Source organism: Trichoplusia ni, chromosome 5 (assembly GCF_003590095.1).
Source record: "Trichoplusia ni isolate ovarian cell line Hi5 chromosome 5, tn1, whole genome shotgun sequence".
In the NCBI taxonomy this organism is placed as follows: Eukaryota; Metazoa; Arthropoda; class Insecta; order Lepidoptera; family Noctuidae; genus Trichoplusia; species Trichoplusia ni.
Window position 1 is genome coordinate 196,178 of NC_039482.1, and position 16,496 is coordinate 212,673.

Sequence of the window (16,496 nt, forward strand, 5' to 3'; positions counted from 1 at the left end):
ATGTATAAAAAATTCCGAATGTTTAAAAATATGGTTGTATTTCGATCACAGAACTAATTGAGATTAAGAATATAATATGTCTGGTTAAAGAAGCAACATAACAAATTATGCCATTATCACACTTTCCCGGTTAACAGTTCAAGGATCGAAGTTGAAGAATCAAAGCTTCTGAGTATTTTTTATTAAAATCTATCTGTCCGATTGATAAATACAATAACTACTAACGCAATGACCTCAAATATTTTTATGACTCTATGTCCTGGACTACATGGAACCTGACCACGTGGAACCAACCAACCATATCTCACATTATAGAGTGGTGATATTTACCAATCCGTTTCTCATTTTTCTTCATTCGGTACAGTTTCAGAATCTACTAACGTTTTATGTTAACGGTGGGACATTTTATATATTTTATGCCCTTTTTTACGTCAAACCCTGTGAAAAATTTTCTCAAACAAAACAGCAAAATGCTTAGTTAGTTTATAAAAATGTCTCTAATTTCTAGTCAACTGTTACCCATTCAATCCAAAATGATACTCCTTAGTCGGACTGGTTGTCTGGCTTTCCTGCTTCTGTCTACCTGTAAGGACTGTCAAAGAGATGTATATAACAGCCGGGACCCACAATTTAACGTGCCTTTCGACATGAAGGAACTCGGTACGACATAAATGGTCACCCACCCACGGATCGTCCGTATCAAGTGTAACGTAACCTGTGATAGTACAACTAGTGCAACTGAAACATGAATTCTTCAGAGTCGTTACATTGTTACGAATAAGCTTACCAAAATTTTATGGATATCATAGACAACAGTTGCCTAAGTAATAGTTGTTTGCTGCTAAATGCTACGAAAATAATGTAAAACGTTATGCAATCAAACGAATACGTCTTGTAAAAATAAGATAAAAAATCATGTAGCAGCACGCGTGCAACTTCCGCATCTTGCTTCATAATATATGAACGTAATAGAAATAAAACAACTAACGCACTTAAGGTTCCGGAACTAATTCTATGTAGGAAAGAAAAAAGAAATAGTTTTTATTAGCTTTGTGAATCCGGGCGCGGAAAATCACAAAACGAACAAAGATATGCTACGATAGAAAGTGACTGTCACTGTTTACTTTTTATTGCAAATACCAAACACTGTTCGTTTATTTTTATAGTGTAACATTGATACTTCTGTAGAACTTATTAACTATAGTTCAACACACTTTGTCATTTCAAGAATAGCTTTGCAAAAGTTACAACTTAGTATTAACGGACGCGTAAAATAAATAGGGAAAATAATACACAATGCAGATGATAATACTTTAAATAAACATCGAATATAATATTAATAACAATGCCCCTTTTACATGGGATATACTTCACAACAATAGTTTCTTAAATCTAGATATGGGCTAAAGCTAATACACAATCAGACGGATTATAGGCTACAGTCTCACTGTAAAACGAACATAACAAACTTACACAACGATGTAAATATAATGAGGATTATGCATAGGATCCAGTCCTCCTACATCGAGTTAATACTAAATTCGAAATCACAAAATCTGTTATCATTTGTACTGATTTAATGTACCCAAAATGTGACAGCGCTTGGAGCTTGCCTGATCAACACTTTGGTACAACTTGCTATAAATATACTGTGTTTTTGTTTAGTAGCCCCCAAGACCTTCATCCCCTCCAAAATGTTCATCCTCTCCGCCTGATAGTGCATACCCTGTGTGGTCTCCAGCTCCACCTTCGAAGCTTACAGGGGAGTCCCCATATCCACCTTCCGCTTGTGTTTCCTCAGCAGCACCCCAACCGTGACCTGCAACCATTACCACTTTAGTTCCCAATCAAGTTACACATCTATATTTCACTGTCCCGGCACGTCATTACAAATACATTAAGAACATTCTCGTTATTTGTAATGTTGCAATTGTTTTCCACTATAAATTGCTTTCCTTGGTCCCACGATTTAAATGTGCTTTTCATTTTATCTGTCCCTCATCAACAGGTAGCCAATTAAAATAAATTGTAAACGTTTATGTAGCTACGTGTTCAGGTTTAAAAATATGGCACTTATTAGCTCTGATAACTCCTTAATGTAGAGGTAGTTTTAGCACATCGCTTTTTGAAGAGTCGAAATGCCTCCATCCAAATTTGACTAGATAGCTGGAACTTCTAATATTTCCTTCTAAATTTACGTTTCCTCTTCGCTTATAGGACTTGCATTTATTCTATGAGTATACAAAATAGCACTTTCGACATTGATAAATGGCGAGACGGCACCCTCAACTGGGCGTATCGGCGTCTCGCTTTCGCGTCTACAATCTTACGATATCCTGGTGAAGAATATGGAATAAAATCGTACCTCCTCCGAAATGAGGAGCTGGTTTCGGTTCCCCGTAGGTGTATCCGAGGACCTCATAGTGGTCATCACCACCGCCGCCGCCGCTCTTGTGGTGAATGTGCTTCACAATGGTGTGCTTGTGATGATGGTGCTTCACGAACAGCGGAACGTGAATGATGACCTTCTTGTGGCCGCCGCCACCACCACCGGCTGCGATCAACGCTACCAGCTCGGACACACAGACAAGAGCCACCTGGAAGGTTGAAATAAGGTTGTGATGAATGAGACAGAAATGTAAGGATTTTTATGAGAGTATATGATCAATTGTTCAACCTCACTTTAAAAAGGTATACCGCCTAAACTTTAGAATTGACGTATCTCGTCATAGCGACTATAAAATCATGAATTTTGAAATGGATTGGAAGTAAATAACACCGAGAGAGTGATTATTTTACTGAAATGTAGAGCAAAATCGATAGTTAAGGCGAATAATTTATTAACATTTCCTTCCTCAAAATTGATAGAAAAGCGATTTAGTATATTTAGCACCATCTGAGGCAAACCGATACTCGTTACAAAGTATTGTTAAGCGTTTTTAATTTATACAAGAGGCATGAAGTTTTATTTAAGGTAATAAAACTTCATGCCTCTTGCATATTGTTCACACGTTTTATACCATAGCATGTGTTAATCGTGGACAATAAATATAAACGAACTAGACTTGGAATATTAAAACAAAATCGCAGAAGCAAATCTTAGTAAACATCGCAAGGCAAAAAGGCAAAGCTTTTTGAATAACAATTATTAGTAAAACACAAAATTAACACAATATCGTAATGAAGTAATAACAAATAAATATCAGTCGAATAAAAACAAAATATTGAATAGAACGTGACATTCGAGACAACTTTCTAACTTACCGAGTATCGGTTGTACCTCAGTCAACAACACTGAATACATATCCCCTTTTCTAGCTCTTTTCACAATAGAAAATAGGACGAACCAAAACGACATCGATTGTTTACTCGATAATTTATGCCCTCGAGTATTTGCTACGATTACAATCATAAACGCTACCCGCTTTTTACATCATAAAGATTAATCGATTAATGGAAATTAGCATCGAGATATAATGAATCGATAAGTTTTTTGACACCTACTCAACTACAATAGATGGGAAATTACTGAGATGATGATGGTGAGAGAAATTGTGTCGAAGTTCTTAATAAGATATCGACAGGTTTCTATATAGATCACAATTCACAAGTGAAGCAATGCTGATTGGATCGCAATCAGCTGTTGTTTCTCTAATATTTTTTTTTGGTTTATTTTTAATAATGTTGGGACATAGCTGTCAATGTTAACGTTTTCTATTTCAACGAACTGTTTGTTAAATTTGTTACAAAGGATTTCAAATAATTTTAGTTCTGCAAAACAGAACCTAAAACAAAATTTTTTGCCAATATGTTTAAATTAAATTGTACACTTTTGCAGAAAGACGATTTTTTGATGAATGGTTCACACACGCATTATTATATTATATTATACGTAATAATATGATACAAACGTAACGGATTTTGAATGTAAATATTTTGGGGGGTAGTTATGAATGGGGATGATTGATGAATATATGATTTATGATTGTAAATAAAAAAGTATAACTCACCAATAATCGGGCAGACATTGTGTAAGATAGACCGGTGAGTGTCCGAGCGCGAGTGCAGGCAGTTGGTGTGTGATAAAGAAATTTTAACAAAACTCCTTTTATATCGCAACGTGGTCGCGTTTCGCGACACTGCCTCTCTGCGACTGCGATCTAATGCGCGCGCGATTCCAACCAAGCCATTTTCGATTCTATTACAATCAATCAGAATTCGAAAATTGTAGTGCACCATACTTTTATAGCACGGAAACAGATTTTATGCAATTCAACTCGTAATCCCCAGCATTAAGATTCATATTTGTGTAGCGGATACGATGCGATGATATTATATCGTCAAAACTGTATTATTAGAGTAAAAAGTAATTTTACATTGTGGAAGTAGAGTAGATATTCGTTTGTGTTGGGCAGATAAAAATGTTTGAGATTCGTATCGAGCTAACGCGTTTGTGTGAAGGGTGAGGTGCGTCTTGTACTAATTAAAGAATCTGTGTCAAAGATATGGAACTTCCGAAAGTAAAATCAGGGATTGATGCATCAATTGAATGTAATCTTTAGTGCTATTAGAATATAGGTCTTATTTGGATGCAACAATCATAATAGTTAGCCAAGGTCTAAAGAATGAAGCCAGGGCCTTGGATCGGTCACAGAGGGCGTGGGTAGCTGGTACACACTAGGGGAGCTATCCAACAGGATCCCGTTGATTGACACTCCCCTAGTGAGCTGGATTAAAATTGCACACTCAATTGTCCCTATAGATACATGCATCTTTAGTACAGCACCACTAAAGGCTCGTTAAAACAATATTATCAAATTTTGATAAAAATACTATGAGAAAACCTTATTTGCTGCTGTACTTAAATTGTGTTGCTCTAAAAGCGAAAATGTTTTTGTTTAGTTTTTTGATGATGAAATAACACTTTTCAGGTTAAGAACGTTTAAGTTTTCAGTTCTTTTCTCAAGAAGAAGAGTAAATTAGTTAAAATGTTGTATGTATGAATTTGTATGCGCGAGATGCTGATTCGAGCCCTAACTACCACTGGACTTTTCAAAAGTTATATACACTTTCTTCTTTATTCTAAGATACCAAACTACCGTTGAAGGACAATCGTGGGGAAACCATTATTCCAAAATTCGAATCTGCTATCGCTAACCCATACGGGAAGACGTCTGCACCCAAAAGTGGAACGGAGCAACACATACAAACATATTCTCTCTATTATTCAATGTTGTATCCCATAAATCTTCTCAACAGATTGCATTCCCAAAACGTGATTTATTGCGTGATCAGTCTGCATGCAGCCTATGCTCTATATTTGCGTCATACAATCGGACCCCAACTGATTGGATTCGCTCCATCCTTCTCAAGTCTGACATTGACACCCTATCAAGCAAACAGCTCTGGAATATTCCAGATACCTTTTATCCTGCTATCAAAATAATAAAAATCTAAATTTATATCGTGAATACTACCAAATTAATTACTGTTAAGTTATCCGAGAGTGACGTAAAAATAAAACACAATCCTTTCATAAAGTTATAAGATGATTAAAATGAATAAATGGAAGAAAAAATAAGGAAGCGCAGTATGTTGTAGTAAGCTTGCAGTATAGGCGCGAGCGTGCCGGCGAATGGCACTCGAGACACTTTTACTATCATTACAACGAGAGGGAATCTGATGACTTTATTAAGACAGCCATATAATATTGCGATTATCATTCTAGAACATCTTGCACATCGCAATTAGCGGTAGTAACATAAAGGGACATTTTTAACATGGAATGGTTTGTTTTGACAAATCACCGATTTGGTTGACAGGTACCTACGACCAATATTCATTAAATACGCTGATGCCGTAAGAAAAAGAACATCTCTTTGAACAAAATTATTTCATATACTGACTCTTCTAAAAACGGCTATTCTAACAATAAAATTAAGTAGTTCGTTTCGGAAACTACTATTCAATTCGTTCTATCTCAAGAAGCTTCTTGCTAAGCTTTTGAAAAATAATATTTAATTTTTGGTTTAAAGTCCTTGAAATCCAGCGTAAGGCAGTGTCCGATTTTTACTGACTAAACCTACCCATGTTCCTTTCCTTGCCCATTGTGTAGCGAAGCCATCAAGCATTTTAGACTGACTGAATGACGTTGATATGTTTTACTGCAGATGAGTATACGTCTAAGGAACCTTATAATAATATTAATACTTATAACCTTTATACGTCCCACTGCTGGCACTGTTTTCCTTCACCGTTAGTCAGCAGTATCTTAAAGTAATTAAGAAGAAATACGTATAACTTTAAAAAGTTGCACTGTTACTTAGCTCGCGTTGGGATCGAACCTGCACATAGTGCAAAGAACCGCAAGGCCACCACGACACCTTATACAGCTAACTTTTTGCAAGAATTTCTACCAATACCTACTTATTTATGCATGTTGCAAGAAACTTTAAAACCAAATAAAGATCTGTCGCAAGTCCGCTATTGAACGACAGACCTATTAGCATTGTAATAGCAAGTTAATAATGTAATTTAGTTAGTATATGCTCATGAATGGTGATATCGAGTATTATCGAGCCCACGGCGCAGTCACTCAGCCGAAACGTCTGAAGCATTCGACTCGAAAGAGTTTCCTATGTCCATTTAGAAGGTCAATTGAGGAAATACCCATGTTTCCTAACCTAACCTCACAAAAATAGTTTCACTAGCCTGAGCACCTGTTTTATGAACACACGTAGAGAGTAGAGCCAGCGACGCGTTACTTCGATACATAGATAAGATCGTTATCGCCGGGTAAGCATGAATTTACATACATATTGTACGATAAAGTAAAATATATGTTTTATGAAAAGGAAGTGCCTTCGTAAACGCTTCCTCCTCAAATGTAAGTCGTGATCGCTGTCAGTGACACTTGCTATGTAATCTGAGGGAATTTTCCTTAGTGTTTAGGTATTACGCATTGTCACGTATAGTGTTAGCGCATCAATTTTATGTCGGTCAATGGTTTTACACTATTGTTGACGACAGCAAGAACATGAAAGCAATCGTCTATTTCGATTAAAGGGTTTTCGAAAAACCTTCATGGCTAGCTTAAAGCTTCAGACTTAAATGAAACGAAAGAATCCGCATAAGTTGAATATAAGATAAACTATTAATTTATTTAAAAAAATGGCTTCTAAATTACATAAAATTATAGACACAGTCCCGAAATCTACAATTTCGGACGTCAGATTTCTACAATCCGCCTTGTGAATATATTTTAAACATAGAAATAAATATAGAACACTTGCCATGAAAACAAAAAATACTGAATTATTGAACTGCTAACAACTGCGAATATACTAGTATGCTAGAAGAAAAAAAGAGAAATAGTAGTGATTGTAATACCTACCGATGTTGATACGATAATTACACGGCATTTTGAACTTGCAACGCATAATGTATATTCATGAACTAAAATAAAACTAATTGAATAAATACATGCGCTACTTATGTATGCTCCAGTTATGTAACAAACTTTCATTGTAGCTTTGTTGTCAATGGTTGACAGATACCTGATACACAGATCAAAACTGAAATAGGTAGGCTACTTTCAGTATTAATACTATTAATATAACGAAGATGAAAACTTTATATGGTTGGACATATTAATCTCAAATTATACTTGGTTCGAGTTGAAAATCATTTTTGTGCTGTCGTTTATAGAGGAAGGCTATACGTAAAATTTATCACCTGCAAGAGCAGCTTTAGATCTTTAATATTTAGTCAATTTATTGATCAAGAGCATTTTCCAGAAAAAAACAACAAAATCAGGCCGCGACGTAGGTAGTAAGCTTAAATTATAAAGCAAAAGTAATAATTTTATTTTATTATACATAAGTTATTTAAAACAGAATGCAGTGAATTTAACATTAATTAAAATTCATGCACTAGGAATTCCGCTACCGGCTACCTAAATAATAAATTGCTTTTTAGTTACATCACACATCTAGATTTAACTGATGCACTCTCTAAATGTTGGCTAGTGCACAACAATATTAATTGTGAAGGTAAGTAGAAGCAATACGCAAAATCATCATAATAATATGCATTATTGAAATGCTGGTTAAAACTGAGCTTGGATCCTGGCTCCAGTTGTCAGATATTACAAAAATATTAGGGTTTAGTTCAATAAAATAAGGTACTCTTTTTATATGAGGTACATTATGATAGACTATGTTACTTTAATTTGCCTTGTAGTGCCTAACATCTCTATAAATCTTAAATACTTATTACGGTTTAAGGTAGCAATCTAAGGTACTATCGCACAATTTCTCGCTCGATAAGAGTTATTTAGTGTAAAATGTAGAGGTACTTATGCTTTATGTAAGAACCTTCTTTAATAAAATAATAAAGGGCCGTATGTTTAGGTTTACCGGCCGAATTGAGTACCTCCTTATATTGAAATCGGTTAAAAATAGTTTGTAACAGTGCGATATGCTGTCTACTTCAAATGAGTATTGTAAAATCTAGTCGTTGACTTCTTATGGTCCGATACATATCTCAACTAAAATATATATAAGTAGTTTGTTATCGAAACTATTCTGTCTATTTAAACGCAATACTAGTAACACTGAACAAGCATGCCCGAGCAAATTTTATAATTGATAATCAAAAAACATATGACAACTTCACAAGAAAGAGCCCAGTAGGTACGTTTTTCAGAAGTGCCTGATGTTTCACAAAGTCGTGTATTTTTATACAGAGTAGCATCTTTTTTAATAATTATTACTTTTAAAACCCGCTATACCAGGTCTACCTATAAATAAGTGTGACAATGGACACTGACTTACGAAAACAAATGCAATACACCATGAATACTGGACTCTACATTTCTGCAACATAACATTGTCATCACAGAAACTAGTACAACAAATCATCATTACAAGGATATCCTCCGGTACACACTAGTAGCCAACTTACATAATAAGAGTGTTAGGTAATGCTGACCACGTCCCATTACAAACAATTATAAGCAGAGCATTCACCGCTCTGACTGATGCATCGTTTTGTCCACACATACAAATAAATGCTTAGTGTGTGTTATAATTTCGTTTAATGCGCTCACTGCGTACATCCATTCACTAATCGTTTAAAATAGATAATTCCGGAACGGAATTAAAAATCGCCAACCTTAAGCTTAAATTTCCAAATTATTTAAAATCAAAATTGATGGCTATAGAAAGAAAATGGGTTGTTTAGGACAAAATTGCAGACAAAAGAAACGAAAAAAATCTTAAGATGGAAAAATTAAGTATAATGTTTTCAAACTGTGACACTTTTAAAGACCTAAATTTAAAATTCATTTCTTAACGTATACAAGTCTTATATTTCTATCATGTCATGTTTATTTAACATACTAATTTATTTTCTCAAACTTTACCTAATTTAGTTTTAAAGCAGTAACTTAATATTGAATTCATAACAAAAATCTCTATACTTAAAAGAAACAAAATACATCTCGATATGATAAGTAGATTTCATCACTTGATAACGCGAAGGGTATCAATTACCCTTTCTTTAGAAGAGCGCATTATTATGAGTAGTCTTTTTAAACACACGGTATTTAAAGTACACAGCGTCCTGCATACCAATATAATCAATAGTCAGATTAACATGGCCGGCAACCGTTGAACCCGTGAGAGTCGACACAGGCTCCGGTTTTTGGGATAATGTGGATGTGGCATCTGGGGGTTTTAGATAATCTCGGGCATTCTGACAAATTGTTTTCTTATCCACTCTTCTATAGTACATTCTTCAAGAATTTTACTATTCCGTTTAAGCTAAGAGTAGCATTTTGATGTTTTCTGCAGCATGTTTGACCTATAACTTAGGGAGTGAATGTGACATATTTCATCAATTGTTTAAGTTTTAACGACATTTAACGCAAAGGTAATTGGACAAACTTTTACGATTTTCTGATTGTCTTCTGTACTATTAAGGCAATACTATCCTGAAATTTAATAAATTTCGTATTTGTGTTCACATCGTTGCCTTAAAAATATGACTTTAGGTAAAACTACTCCTATTTCAACTTAATTATATATGGTGTTGCAGTGGACCCCAAAGTAAGCTTAACTTAACTTTCCGCTACATCCTAAAGTTATATTATTACTGGTGTAGGAAAGAGATGCCGCTCTACATTGTGTATTGCGCTCTCGCGCTTCAACTATCATAATAAATGGATCTTACTTTATACTATATGTGATCTATTTTGTAACTTTAAATCTTTTTAAAAATTATCACAAGTTACGTATTAAGTATTTGAGGAAGCCAAACTGTGTCATTGGTACAAAACGGTTCATGTTTTACTTTTAACTATCGCCGAAGAATGCATTGAGCTTGGGATTATTGTAATATTTGACACGGCAGTAAATTTTAATAACAGTTAATGTCAGTAGGTCATAAAACAGGTATAAACTTAAGAGGAGTTAAAAAAATATTGTTTGTTAAATATACACTGCTCAGATTTATTATTATTATATTTCTGTTCATATACGTAATACGAGTATAACTAAAACTAGACCATGTAGAGATAAAAAAAAACAAGTGCACAGGTTAAGCTACACTTTGTGGGTCCGTGGATGGGTGACCATCTATTTCATAAATACTTATGAAATAGATGGTCACCACAAGGATACCCTTGTTTTGGAAGTCAGTACAAAGTTAGAACGACTGACTACCAATCATAAGGAGTAAAGGAGGGCATAAACCTAAGGGGTATTGCGTTGCCCAGTTAACAGAGGTTGAGGGGGTCAGATAGGCTGTCGCTCCTTGTAAAACACTAGTTGATTGGAAACCGGCATCAACATTTTAGAGAAACATTTTCGTTGTGAATTTCACGTATATGAACTCTCTATTCAACCTCATATTTACAACGAGAGGTAGCCTTATTAAGAATTCGAACGACCAACATTTTCAAACAATTCTAACAATAAAAGTATCTTCAATTAAATAAAATAAGTGGGTCTTAAAACTGTATATTACTTCCATATATTCCGTTTATGACGCGAGGTGGGTGGTATATTGTTATTCGAACCCGTAGTGGGTCGTAGTCGGTACCCCCCGTGAGGTCCAGGTCTCTAGTGTAACGTATAATATCGTCCGATCTCTCAAAACTATTATAATTAATTAAGCCACGAATACGGCTGACGGTAGTCATTTGTTGAATGGCAATGACAGTTTTATTACTTCATAAGGAATGTCTTTTCTAACGGTACTGGTCAGGCGTGTTTTCTTTTCGGGAACCTTTGGATACAGACATTAAAGTGATGTCGATTTAAGCCGATTATATAAGGATGTACGAGTATGAAGAATTTATTGTAATTCGTTTGGTTTCGTGGTTCTTGTGGTCTTAGATGAGATTCCTACGAAACATCGACGGACCGATGAAATCAGCTGTTTTAAGGAATTTGAAAAGCAAAATAGTGATTATTTATCATCTGAATTTTGAATGTGAAGCTTAAGATTTTTAATCCATTTTCACAGTTTAACTGTATGGATTAAAAGTGCTTCAATAACCCAATGACCAGTATACAAGTAGATACAGTTAAAACAAGGCTCTAAAACTGAAAATAGCTCCACCTATAGTTTCTCCAGCAAAGTACAGCGAATGCTTGCAAAGCGAAGAAATCGAGAGTTAGTAACACAGTTGGCAAGCGAAAGTATCGGTATAATTTATAGCAGTGTTCATAGATGGCACCTGTATCGTTTTGCGCAAGAGTAGTTAGAGTTTTTAACGTATATCTGTGATCATTTAACACCAAAAGAAGCATATCTAAAGCTTTTATTAGTATGTTCATTGAACGATTAGGAAGTAATATGTATCTTTAAGTAGGTATTTCAAACACGGGCTTATTCGTTAAGGCGTTAAGTTATTCATCGTTGAATTATTATACTCACAAGAAATACGTAAACAAGATTAATCTAGTAATATTAAATGTTTTATAGTATAATGCAGACTTTTTGTACCAATTCAGTAGACAGCAGATATGCACAATATACTGTTAGAACGTTATACGTGCGGTAGTGTCCGGCCCTTACACCCGCTCGACGCGGCTGGGAGAGTCGGCGGCGCGGCGGCGGCGTCGCGGGCGCAGCCGGCTCCGCTGGAACGGGCAACCTAAGGAAACGACCGACAACCCGATTTACCGTAACACAAAAAATGTTCAGATAAGCCGACTTTCTAATAAACCCTACTAGACAAGCGAGCCTTTTTCCTTATACATAATAAATCTTAAGGAGTCCTTCTTAAATGAAGCGGTTCCCAATGTTTGATAATTGTGTTGAGATAAAGTATTATAAATTGTATTCTCGGTTTCATTATAATAAATATAAATTGTGGTGTAAAAAATATCAAGACATTTATAACTGTACAGGATTGGGGAGAGACGATCATTTATAAGCCGATGTTTATAAATATTCCGGGCGTTGTGTTTTGTTACTGTCGTTTAAAATCATTTAAAAGTAGATACTCTTTACTGAGAACATTAAACACTTCTGAATGTGCAACGTATATTTTAGGTACCACTAAATATTAGGCTATTTAATAAAAAAAACAACATCTAAAACATACTTATGATCGTACCCACGCTCTCAACAACAGAGCACTTAGAACGAAAGTTTTATATTCACTGGCTGACATTTTAATGTGGCCTAATAATCAGAAAAAAAAGTAAAAAACGCATGGAGTGTGCCGGTGGGCTTCAGCATGGGCCCAGATTGATGCCTCTCGTACTGCGTAGGCAACTCTTATCGAACCTTTTTTACCTTTTTATCTTTAGTTTGAATATTGCCTCTCGTAATAAGGGCTCAGGACCGTTAAAAGTTGGGGAATGCGCGACCCAGTGAATGAACTCCAATATCCACGTGTTTCGATTATGGATACGGTTTTTTTAATGAGTGTTTGTTTCTAAGATGGAATGCGTCGACGCTGTTACCTCCGTTATTCTTCCTGGAATCGATACGTATCTACGTAGTTTTAGGTTGTAAATTAAATAGAGACAAATTGATAGACCTCAGCTTGTTTTGGGTGATAGAAAATAAAGACAACAGGTTCGTTGTATTTTGTATCATCCTGTTTACTGATATTAGTATCAGTCTCCTAAAATTGGTATCGGCATACTTAAAATATTGGTGACTAAGTACTTGTATAAGAATTTCAAATTGAATGGTCAAGTAAACAGCCTAACAGTTTCTTGATAAATCGCGTGCTTTCATGGCAGTATTCACAATCGATAAGTAATCTTTTTCGTCAATAAATAGTTGCTTCTGAAATTATAGCTAAAAATTGTAAAATTAAACTGCTTATCTGTTACTGAGAAGTATTCATTCATTTAACTTTGCTTTACTAACCTCCTTCATTGTTTCTCCATTCAAACAAAGAGCAAGTAAAATTTGTAGCATTATATACTTAGGTATAACAGTTATAAGTGCAAATGAGGTAAATATGTCACAAGAAGATGATTTTTTTTCATTCAAAATCAATTGGAAAGCATGTGATACTGTTGGTAACTTAATTGATGGAGACACATGGCAAGTATCCAAGTCCATTTGGAATAAAAACAATATAGAAAAACACAATTTAACGCCGCCTGTATTAATCTTCATAACAATGAATATGGTATTGTTATCAGACGCACAAACGGTTTAAAGAAAAGGGTTTTTGAAAAAATCTCTATATTATTATAACGAATGCATATTCAATTCTATACGTCATTTTTGATAAATCTCTACATCCTGAATAATAATTGTCAAATGATATAGTTAAAATATAAATTACCACTGGCTACTTACATAAAATTTCTATTAATTTATTTATGTGATCATACCTCGTCGCAATAAATATGCAAATGTTCCTTATTTCATTCTTTGATTAACATCACCGTTGTGACCGTTGTCTTGTTTTAAGATTTATCTCACGAAGCAAGAAGGTATTAAGACTGGATTAATTTCAGGTGTTTAAATAACTAATCGGTATTTATTATACTAATTTTATTCTCATAAGGCTTGTATCTGATTATTTTATGAAATGAGAATTATTAAAAAAAATATATATTTATCATTGTCCACGCACGCTCTTTCGCATCCAACCTTTTCGTGCTATATTTTTTATACACCTGTCAATCTCATCCCCGGTCTGCCAGGATTTCACCATTCAAGTCTTGGCTCCCATTCAATTATAAATTTACTCCACCTACCGTCATCACATCTAGCTAAGTGTCCAGCCAAACTCCATTTAAGTTCCGTTACTCTTTTCAAGTTTTCGAATACTTTACTTAGATATTTATTTTTAAATGCTTGACTTGTAGACTTTGTAAATTGTTGAGTGTGTGTTATTCGCGGATAGTTGCGTGCGCTCACCTCGTATTTCCTATAGTTACGCCGCGCAGGTGAAACTCATGAAAATGCGCTACCGATCAGGGAAATGCGATCGCGAAAGTGATTTATTAATTCAACCAAAAATTGCTTTTGCTAGTCTAGATAGTAGAGGAGCCGCGATGGTATCGCTTTGTTGTACATTTCGTAGTTTATCAATATTTATTTAAAAGTATAATACTTTTAAATAATTCCTTGTAATTCTGGCACCCACAGGAATGTCGTTGAAATTGTTTTCAATTGAATTTATTTATTATTTATCATAGAGTGATCCGGTTAAATAAATTGACGGAATAAAACGTCTTTACTCGCGTTACATTACTAATGATGATTTAATAACCTAGTCCTTGAAAATGAAGTAATTTTCGAAAAATATGTACTATAATAGAAGTAGAAGATAGAAGAAGATGTTGCCATCTTTAGGTACTGGTAGCTCATTCAATTTAATTGGAAAATCTATACTTACTCTTGAATACAGGCGAACAATATACATACGTTTCTAGGATACTTTTTGGAGTATTGAAAGACAACTCTACCAGCGGCTTCGACCCCCATACAAAGTCGCATCACTGAAGCGTGGCACCAAACTGAACTGGTCCAGATAACAATTTGATAGTTGCATGGGTAATAAAAACGTTCAAAAATTGGTCACAATTACCTTGGTTACTGCCTCGTAACATTTTAATAGCGAGTGCCCATTTACTGTGGGAAGCAACGGGAGAAATTGTATAATTTAGAGTATAGGATTTAAAAAAACACGGATCTCCTTGTAGTCTAACTATTCTTTGTTTTGCCTACTTTATTTGAAGTATTGTTTTCAATATCTTGCTGATTTCTCACCCAAACAGGAATGTCACGCGCGCTTAATACCTCGTATATTATGCCCTTGCATGTTTTTTTCTAGTGGGACAAGCCCAAAAACTTTACGTCATTGCAACTCTTTTAAGCCAGGACCTGAACCTAACCAACAAATACCTACCACCGAAACACATGACCTCGCTGTGTAGTAGATTATTTCGTACATTGGGACCCGCAACGAATTAAATCAAAATTACTGAAACGAGAAGTTAGTGACGACGTACGTATTAATAACTATGAAAATTATAGATCAGATACTGCTATAATTAAATCCACATAATGTTAAAAATATCCTTACACCGCAACCACACTTTTGAAATAACCACGAACTCTACTTAACAGTCGTTTCGTTAATATACTAAAATCAAATAACAATTTTCAATATATTTATATATTTGCAAAATACAACAAAAAAACTGTATTATTATTTCCGACAATCCGCAATTTATTTTTGAATTCATCGTTCCGTTACAACGCTAATAAGATTAGTAATTATGCCAGTAAATAATATAAAATACGTGAAAACTGTTTTCAAATATAAATGAGTATGTATTGTATTAGGAAGGAAAATGGCTAAATGTTTTATTAAGCTTCGACGTTACCTGATGCTCGTTGATAGACAGTAAGTGAGCATTGCATAGAAAGTGGGAAGCCAGGCGTTTGCACAACACCTGTATAAAAACAACTTATTTATGCGTATGTGTTATATTTTAACGATTTTAGTATTTATGTGGGTATGTAGGTTAGATTTATGAGTTAATTATGGTTCTAAAGTATGTTTGGAGTTGGATGGTTCAATATTCAAAAGAAGCCAGCTGTCGTTAACTTTTTGTGAACTAACTATCATACTAAGGACTGGAGCCGGATTCCGGAATTAAATGAAAGAACTAAACACAGTTACTAGTTGTATCACCTTGCAACCCTGAGGGTCCTGCACAAATTTTTATAGTCTACAGAAAAAGAAATGGTTTGGGTGACATCTCACTTAATTGCCTCGTATTTCAAATCGGTTATTCAATCTCACAAAAAGGAAACAAATAAAAAAAAGCAAAACTTTTTATTTCAGATACCTACGTATCACCGAAAAATACCAACTCAATATGAACTCGAAACAATAACATAAAGACGTCTGTATCACAAATAAAAGCCCTTCAAAGTCGTAACAAATAAATTACACGTTATCAAACTTGCCGTAATACTGGGTAAGAGTTACATAACAC

General features: G+C 34.7%; 1 protein-coding gene across 2 annotated transcripts; it reads right to left on the reverse strand.

Annotated features, from left to right (window-relative positions):
• Positions 1–1,299: 1,299 nt before the first annotated feature.
• Positions 1,300–7,555, reverse strand: LOC113494193 (WW domain-containing protein C660.06). Of its 2 annotated transcripts, none has more exons than XM_026872402.1 (3): positions 7,394–7,555; positions 2,366–2,597; positions 1,300–1,819 (listed from the first exon to the last, which is right to left on the reverse strand). In XM_026872402.1, exons 1-3 carry the CDS (start codon positions 7,523–7,525, stop codon positions 1,662–1,664), a joined length of 522 nt encoding a protein of 173 aa, XP_026728203.1. In that variant the 5' UTR covers positions 7,526–7,555; the 3' UTR covers positions 1,300–1,661. The 2 variants fall into 2 exon arrangements, with proteins under 2 accessions (XP_026728203.1, XP_026728204.1); XM_026872403.1 differs by lacking the exon at positions 7,394–7,555 and adding an exon at positions 4,011–4,483.
• Positions 7,556–16,496: the final 8,941 nt, after the last annotated feature.

Coding starts and splice junctions, on each gene's coding strand:
- LOC113494193 (XM_026872402.1), bottom strand. CDS start 7,525: ATGAAAGTTTGTTACATAACTGGAGCATACATAAGTAGCGCATGTATT. Junction 2,598..7,393: donor TAATTATCGTATCAACATCG/GTAGGTATTACA, acceptor TCAACCTTCCAG/GTGGCTCTTGTCTGTGTGTC. Junction 1,820..2,365: donor AGCTCCTCATTTCGGAGGAG/GTACGATTTTAT, acceptor TAATGGTTGCAG/GTCACGGTTGGGGTGCTGCT.